At 46.5% G+C, this 8,897-nt stretch overlaps 1 protein-coding gene across 1 annotated transcript; it reads left to right on the forward strand.

The window, feature by feature from the left end:
- The first annotated feature begins 1,623 nt into the window (after positions 1 to 1,623).
- Positions 1,624 to 7,263, forward strand: MAGOH (mago homolog, exon junction complex subunit). The gene is made up of 5 exons (XM_066597579.1): positions 1,624 to 1,780; positions 4,407 to 4,465; positions 5,341 to 5,451; positions 6,553 to 6,635; positions 7,069 to 7,263. Exons 1-5 carry the CDS (start codon positions 1,693 to 1,695, stop codon positions 7,166 to 7,168), a joined length of 441 nt encoding a protein of 146 aa, XP_066453676.1. The 5' UTR covers positions 1,624 to 1,692; the 3' UTR covers positions 7,169 to 7,263.
- Positions 7,264 to 8,897: the final 1,634 nt, after the last annotated feature.

Here is an 8,897-nt window from a genome sequence, read left to right on the forward strand (position 1 = left end):
AAATACATGTTTAATAAAGTTTACTTTAGGTACCCTTACGTGGGGCAGTTATTGCTGGAAACAGTGAATTCGGGTGATAATCGTCCAATGTACATGTGGCTGCCAACAGGGAACAACAGAGAAATCGCTCACTTGTTGGAGTCAATTAAATGGCTGCCTGTTTGCAGCGAGTACAGTCGGAATGGCTGGAACAACCTCCAACCTATTCCAACTCCATCCACGGAACGACTATTGCTCCTGCGTAAAGGTACCTTAAAAAAAATGTACAAGTAAAAAATATAAAGATTTTTGCCATAATAGTGGTTTTATTTTGTAGCAGTATTGAAGAACTCACACGTGTATAGTATCACCGCGGTCATCACACCCCGTATACTAAAGTCAACACTAGTATATAGAGAGTGAGAGAAAAAGGGAAAAAAAATAACTGTAGTTACATAGCAGATGAAAAAAACAGAAACTCTTTCATTTAGCTGTGATTTCACAATGTTGCAGACTGTAAGCTGGAGCTTCTGCAGCCGACATCCCCAGCGTATCTGTCCCATGTGAGCGCAGCCTTATGGCAGGGGTTAGGGTGGTCTCACATCTGCGTCGGATCCTCCGGTTGAGATTCCATCACCGATCCGGCGCAAAATACTGTAAGGCTGAGTTCCCACGGGGCAGATTCCCGACGAAAATCCCGCGGTTTGGCTGCAGCGAAAAACCACGAGATTTCCGCCTGGAGGACCGCTGCTTCAAAACCCGTGGCGGTTTAGAAGCAGCCCAGCCACTCGCTCTTCCGCTGCGGCCGACGCTCCCATAGAGGAGTGCGCGGCCGCAGTGGGAAGAAAAAAAGATGGACATGCTGCGGTTGGCAAATCCGCGCTGCAGCGGCGGCTTCTGCTGGCTTAGCCGCAGTGGATTTGCTGTCCCGTGTGGATGAGATTTCTGAGAAATCTCGTCCACATGGCTGGCTAATCCAAGGATTAGCGGCCGCAGGCGGATTTGCCGTGGCGAAATTCCGCACAGAATTTCCGAGGCAAATCCGCCCCGTGTGAATGCAGCCTAAGAAAAAGCCAGGCAGCTGAACGGAGAGCGAATGGTCCCCATTATAGTCAATGGAGTCTATTCAGCACGGTTCAGTTCCGTCGTAAGATGGAACCATTCGGCCAGGAGATCCCGGAAGGGAACAGGAAAGTGGAACCCCCAACACAGATTTGAAACCACCCTTATTATGGGAGCAATCGCAAAGTATAATGATGAATATACCTTATAGCTCTATTTCCTCCCCAAATTGGCCAAAAATAATGTAGTTTCCCATAGCAACCAATTTGCTACGTTCTTATTCCAAAGAGCCTCTGAACGATAAGCGGTGGAATCTGGTTGCCATGGGAAAACTCCTCTCCCCTTTATTTTACGCCACTTTTGATACATCTCACGCACACGCGCATTCCATTGTTAGAAACATCAAAACCACAGGTATCCGCCATTTTGTCGTAGACCACACACTACTACATAGAGAGCTGTGTGAGACATACACTGCGCATGCGACCTCTAGTGAACAGCGGCAGCGAATACAGCTCATCAGTCCGCCCTTTCTCCTCATTGGTTGATTCAGTAGGCGCGCTTAGTTACGTCAACAGGCGGCAGGACGTCATTGTCTGGCGCCGGGTGAACGAGGAGGTGTCGTCATTCTAGAGCGCGGACGGGACCATCATGGGCAGCGACTTCTATCTCCGCTATTATGTCGGCCACAAAGGGAAATTCGGCCACGAGTTCTTAGAGTTTGAGTTCCGGCCTGACGGTGAGAAGCGGGGAGCTATAGGCCGGGGTAGCGGGGCGGTGTGTGACCTGGCGGCGCCGGTCTGGGGTCCTGTATCCCAGCAGCTTCAGCAGTCCGGCGCTCGGCGTGATGGTGAATGTGCTTCCTCGTCAATAAGCGACCTAAAGTGACTTCCTGTGACTTCTTTGTTAACCCCTTCCTGCCTCGCAGCCAGTTCTCAGTTTTTTTTTTTAATACCTTTTTCATCTGTGCTTTCCAAAAGCCAAATCATGTATTGTTATTAATGCTATCAGGCCGGCCGCACACTGATGTATTGGCATCGCGTATTACACGGGTAATGGCGTCACAGTTGCGTCTAGTTATTGCGTATGACGCCCTCGGGTTCTTGTATTGGTGTAACAAGCTCTGAGCTCGTCTCGTTCCCATCGGCGCGTTTGGGTTGTTTTCGTGTTCTGTTAAGCCGAAAAATGTTATCCAGCGCCCAAACAGAACCGTCATATAGCGGCGCGGAATGGCGCTGCGCGGACCCCGCTGACTATACCGCGGTCCTTTCAGTTTCGGCCTTCTAGGCGATGTGGGTACAGAATGGATTTTCTGTGTGAACCTTTGCACGGAAAATCTGCGGCATTCACAGTAAACGCAAAGCGGATGAGCTGCGGAAATTGCCCTGCGGACCGGGTTTTGGCTCTGCAGCGCGTGGATTGGAGCACCGGATTTTTGGTGTAAATTCTACCTCTTCAAATGGGGGAAGGAGGGATGAATTCCGAACCAAAATCCGCCCAAACGGCGTCCTTGTTGCTGCGGATGATCCGTGTTCTGACCGCTGCAGATGTTTCGCCGCGTCCCTTGTGCACATTGCCTTACAGGGCGAATAGCGCAGCAAGCGCTGCTGATTTGTCCTGTTGAACAGAATTCGGCAGCGAGGCGCGCTCACATCTGCGTCGGCTGCTCTGCTCAGTCTCTGGCAGAAAGTAGCGCAGCAAACTGATATTGTGTCCAGCAAAATGCCGGAGGGAACCTGTTGTAGTCAGAAGCGCGGGACTCCGTCGTAGGACTTACCCGTTAGGGATCCCGGGTAGCAGGAAGCAGGAAACACAAATGCAGATGTGAATGGAATCTACAAACCGCTTTGTTTTGCTGTATTCTGCCCTCTAACTTATTTTTCCCATTTGTAGAGTGGTGTGGGGGTGATATATATAATTTTTCTCCCCTTGTGGGGTGAGCTGTGGTTTTTAGGTTGTACCTTTTTGGGGTAGATACGGCCTTTGTTCACTTTTAATTTAACTTTTGGCTGACGAGGTGACCAAAACACCACAATTCTGCTGTTCTAGAGGTTTTGTTTCCCCATTATCCCTACAGAATAATTAATGCAGTGGTTTTTAATTTATTTATTTTTTATACACTTGTTTACTTTTTTTTCCCCCCTAAGATCCGCAAGAGGATTTGAACACACAATGGCTCGTATAATATATTGCAGTACTTCTGTACTGCAATGTATTTGGCCATACAGGTGTATTTGCGTCCGCAGTACGCAAAGAATAGAACCCATTGATTTCAATGGCGTTAGTCACATTTCCGTATTTGGCACTTGAGTTTCATTGCACGAGGCCAGTATGATGTCAATGCGCATACGCTCGTGTCCAGGAGCCCTCAAGGCCCTTTTACATGCAATGAAAATCTCACATTTCTCGATGAGGATTTTTATTGTGGCTGAAACTGACGACCGAGAAGCTCACGCTTCTTGTTCATTCATTGGCTCGCGGTTAAACTGATCTGAGCTACAGAATCCTGAAGTCCCGGTTGCTGCTGCTGCTCTTCTTGCCGGTGTCCTTCCGAACTGCTGGCTGGGGAATGCGTTTTCAGCTGTCCAGGATAGTTGTCAAATTTTCTCACTAACTAATGGAAACTGATTGGCCAGTGCTAATTACGATGGCAAATCAGAGATCATGTGAGCGGTCTTGTACTACCAATGCACTGTGGGGATCAGGTAGTCTGAAGATTGCGCCGACTGTCTCGGACAACTGAAAACAAGAACCAGAAGCGGCAGATCAGAGGAGTATCGGCACAAAAGACCAACAGCAGCTTATATGGCTGCTCTCTGTGGTCCCAAAACAGGGGGGATGCTTTATATCCCTGTCCTTGTCCAAATATCTGATATACCTTGTAATCAGTAAGGACCATGCACGCCTTGTCACTTTCCTCCTGTACTCATATCAGATCGTGTGACTATTTTCTTTTAAGTGTACCAATTAGAAACTGTCTACTTTCTGGATGAGCCCCCGGAGCTGTAGGTTGTGTGCGGTGCTGCACCTTCAGCTACTGCTGGATGGATATCTATCTATCTATCTATCTATCCCATATCTATCTATCCCATATCTATCTATCCCATATCTATCTATCCCATATCTATCTATCCCATATCTATCTATCCCATATCTATCTATCCCATATCTATCTATCCCATATCTATCTATCCCATATCTATCTATCCCATATCTATCTATCCCATATCTATCTATCCCATATCTATCTATCCCATATCTATCTATCTATATCTCTTTGCTTGAGGTGTGACTGTAGTTGGATTCATCCAAGATAACTCATTAATAGAAGAGATTTTAATACATAATGTTTATCTATTTTACAGGTAAACTCCGTTACGCCAATAATAGTAATTACAAGAATGACGTCATGATCAGGAAGGAGGTAAGTCTGCGCTGGAGTTACACAGCACTAGACTAATGCCCCATATACACAAGAAGACTATCGGCCTAACGATCTGCACGAGCGGGTGACGTCACCACTAGTTGTTAGCGCAGGTGCAGAGCGTTTAGACTTCTTGCTCAGCGCTTCACCTTCTATTGGTGCTTTAGTGATGCTTTCAATAACGTGAATAGGCAGCAACATGATTGTTTGTTAATTTAGCTTTTCGGTGATAGGTTTACAATTAGAATTATACTTCAGTAAGAGCTAATGCCCATGGCCGGATTTCTGCCGCAATTCGCGCGGTGAAAATGCACAGCATTATGCTGCAGCTATTGGGTTCTATTGTACCTAATAGCTCAATGTTCATGCTGCAGAATTCCGCAGCGTGAAAGAAACCACCGCATGCTCTAATTGCCGCATGAATACGCGCATCTGGCTTCCATTGTAGTCAATGGAAGCCGGCTGACATGCTATATTTCCACTCTAGCACAGCGGAAGTATCACGTGATTACGCATTCCCGCCGGCAACGTCATTCCGCACTGCCTGCGCTGTACAGTGTATGCGCATCGGCTTGCCAGGCGGGACGCGCACAGCTAATCTGGAGAGGGGAATATGGGGTCTTTTGGGGGGGCGCTGTGACTGACTCCGCTGCTATATTTCCCTAGCGGCCGTGGGCACGAGGCCTAAGGTGGGACCAATAGGTGCCCCTCAGAGGCGAGACTTCTCTGATCAGCTGTTCTCTGGGGGAACCACATAATGTCTGTCCTGGAACTCAGCAACCAGTTAGATTATCTCTCTGCTTTTTATTGTAAATGAATGATGTTCCCGATGATCAAGGCATTGTTAATGGATTTTGGCAATCCTCTCCTTCCAGTCATACGTGCACAAGAGTGTGATGGAAGAGTTAAAACGAATCATAGACGACAGTGAAATCACAAAAGAAGATGATGCCCTTTGGCCCCCTCCTGACAGAGTGGGTCGACAGGTATGCTTCACTTTCATTCTGCATAGAGTATTAAAATGTTTTTTCCCAGCGGTAATAGGTGCCAAATCGCTTGGATTTGCCATGAGTCTATGAACGGCGGGGTCCGACCTCTAAGACTTTTACCGCATGTGCAGCAGCGCCCCCAGTCACCTGGCACTGCAGAGAACTGCGGCTGTTCCCATTCTCCTGAAAAGGGCTATGTTGCAGTTCTGTGCGCAACATGTGGCTGGGGTACTGAAGTGCAGAGAGAACCAGTTAAAGGGACACGGCACTAAACCGGGGATCAGTGGGGGCTCCGGATATTAAACCTCCATCAATCATAAAGTGATGACATGTCCTAGCGATATGCCGCCACCTTATAAAAAGCAGATAACCCTTTAAAGTTGTTTTTTTTGGGGGGGGGGGGGGGGGGGATCTTTTGTTTGTTGTTTTTTTTTTTTTGTCTGACTTAAAGGGAACCTGTCGCCTATAATTTGATTTATGGTTCTGTAGAGCGGTGACAGGTTCCATTTTAATTTTTTTATATTGTTTTGGGCTCCTTGCCTCAAATTATATAAAAGCAATCTATTCACCGTGGCATTATGGCATCTGACGGATGACCTCACTGGGTCTCTTGGCCTGGTGATGTCCCGTAAATCTGTCACTGATGACGTCCCTGCCATGCCTCCCACCTATTGGCTGCGGTGGTCGCCTGGTTGGGTTAACAACATGACTGGTGTAAACAGACGTCTGTAGCTGGTGGCAGGGGAGCAGCGTGGTAGCAGGGAGGGGTGTATTGTGTGTTGTTTTTTTTTACTTCCATGCATGACACCCGCGCTTCCAGTGCCACCAAAACTCGGAAAACCCCTTCAATCCACTTGGCTGAGGGTAATTTATCTGGTCTCACCTTGTCCAGATGCAGGTGCTTCACTACTGCCGCTACATTTGTTCTTGTCATTACAGAGGTTTGCTTCTTTGATGCCAGTAGATCTCCTATGTTGCTCTCTGTATCTGAATGTGGTAGTTTACATTCAGCCATTCTCGTAGAGGGGAATAAGACCCCCGTACAGCACACATCAGTAGTGCCGGGTGATATTAATGCTTGTTCTCTTCATGTTGCAGGAGCTGGAGATCGTGATCGGTGATGAGCACATATCCTTCACTACTTCAAAAATTGGTTCCCTTATCGATGTGAATCAGTCGAAGTGAGTTTTCCTCCTCTTTTTATGTTTTGGATGTAATGTGGGTCATCTCAGCCAATCGCCACTAGTCTGGCTGTAGTCCCTGCTGGTCAGCTAATATCATCAAGGGAACCTGCAGAGACCCTGTATGGGATGTATAGGGGTGCCAAGTCTGCTAGAGAAGCCATTGGGTCTCCATTATCCCCTTATGAATTTGGGAGGTGGGGGCGGTCTGATCTGTGATGGCCGTATGACCTAATGGGCACAACTCCTTCAGGTTGTGTTCACACAAAGCATTTCTGAAGCTGAAATTGTCCTATCCATCTGAAGACGGTTCTCATGTGTTTCTATATGTTCTGGATCAAGAAATGGATTATGAGGGGGTTGGATTTGGATGGCTACATCGGTGCTATATAAGTGTGAAGTCTTGTAATGCCTCGGTTTTTCTGTCTTGCAGGGACCCGGAGGGACTCCGAGTTTTCTATTACCTCGTTCAGGACCTGAAGTGTCTGGTCTTCAGTTTGATTGGACTTCACTTTAAGATTAAACCCATCTAGGCGTCTTGGGGGGAGGGGCGCACCGTGTATTTTATTTTCTTGTATGGTTCTTTTGTTTTTACAGATTGCTTTAATAAAATTGTGGAATTCTATAATGGGAACAACTTCTTCCTTCCTGCTCAGGGGAATGTAATTGTCATAAACATCATAGATAAATCATGTTCATCTAAGGCCAGGCTCCAACTAGCTTCTAGTAAAACGCGGTGTTTTATCGGCATGTTGTGCTGCGATCGCCGCAGTTGTGTTCGTGTATTGGCACACGCTGTCATGCATTGGCGTCCTGGTTTCAAATTTTTATTTTTTTACTTGTTTTTATTTCCTAGCAACGTGTATAAAATGGCGCACATACGCAATATAATTGTGTGCACACCATTTTCTTACACATCAATAGGGCTGTGTAGCGTGTAACACACGGTAAAATACAATATGCTGCATTCTTTTTATTTATTTTTTTTCTTGTATATTATACGCAATGAATATACGCAAGTGTGAATGGATGAATGAAAATCGATGTACTTTCATTCACTCCACCGCGTACGCACGCAATTAAATTACACTCGTGTGAGCCTGCCCTAAGGCTGCTATTGTACATCAGTGTTTCTCTCCTACAAAATGCAGGCAGAGAAACGCTGGTTGCAGATGGACTTGTGACTGAACGAGAAGTTCAAGCGCCGGCTGCAATCAGTGTAGCTCCACCTGCGGTTTGCAGAAGTGAAATGCTGCTGTGTAATAGCAGCCAAAGGCCAAATTCCCATGGACAGTAAATGCTGCAGTATTCCACTGGCGGAATTGCGGAAGCAATTCTGCAGCATTTAGAGTAGAAGCCATGTGGAGGAGAGTTCAGAAAACCTGCAACAAATCCGCGGTATTTTTTTTAAAAGACTGCAAATCCGCAGCCCTTCTGCGTACGCTGCAGAATTTAACCCTTGAAATCCGGAATTTAAAATATGGCCAAATCCGCACAGATACTGCAGCAAAATTGCTGCAGGCATTCTGTTACGGAACACCTGCAGCAATTTTGCCACATGTGAAGGTATCTTCAGGATGGTTTGATCATCATCATCCCACTTGTACAAATCAAACTGATCATCACAAACTGTTACTTCAACAGCTGAAGTTATACGAGTTCATATCTTCAGAAGATCTAAGATGTCAACTAGCCCATGTTCTCTAAAAGGGGTTGTCCAGTTTGGAAAATTCTTTCATGGTAGAAGGATCCTCTGACAATGAGATGACCACATGCTGCTCTGCTGATAGAGCTGCAATGATCTGTGGGAAATCTGGCAGTAAGTCAGTTGGCCGCGGCAGCGTTGCCTCCCATTCTCCTGGCATCGGTGCTCACATTCTGACCGCCATGATGCCAGGAGTTCGGGAATGTCCTGCTGCAACAGTGCCCTGACGTCTGGTAATTTAAACACCAATGCATCTTGTATGAAAGAAGGACACTGCAGTAAAAAGTATCCATAAATCCTAAAAGAAACTCAAACAGGAGACGAGAGATACACCCAGTACCAGTAAAGAGCCCAGAAGGACAATGGTTTCACCGTTGAAATCAATGGTGTAACCTGGATCACCGCACGGCGGTACCTCTTCAACCTTACATTTATTGCCCATATGAACATAGACTTTACAGTACTGCAATACTCTTATATTATTAAAGGCAGTGACCGCACTACATTTGGTCCTGATAATGCTGAGATGAAATGATGTAAAGCGGTCGATACACTAG

This window comes from Eleutherodactylus coqui, chromosome 3 (assembly GCF_035609145.1).
Source record: "Eleutherodactylus coqui strain aEleCoq1 chromosome 3, aEleCoq1.hap1, whole genome shotgun sequence".
NCBI classification, from domain to species: domain Eukaryota; kingdom Metazoa; phylum Chordata; class Amphibia; order Anura; family Eleutherodactylidae; genus Eleutherodactylus; species Eleutherodactylus coqui.

What these genes read in the sequence shown, in the direction of transcription:
- MAGOH (XM_066597579.1), top strand. Translation starts at nt 1,693, where the DNA reads ATGGGCAGCGACTTCTATCTCCGCTATTATGTCGGCCACAAAGGGAAA. An exon ending in CTGACAGAGTGGGTCGACAG is followed by an intron (nt 5,452 to 6,552) that starts GTATGCTTCACT and finishes TTCATGTTGCAG; the next exon opens with GAGCTGGAGATCGTGATCGG. An exon ending in ATCGATGTGAATCAGTCGAA is followed by an intron (nt 6,636 to 7,068) that starts GTGAGTTTTCCT and finishes TCTGTCTTGCAG; the next exon opens with GGACCCGGAGGGACTCCGAG.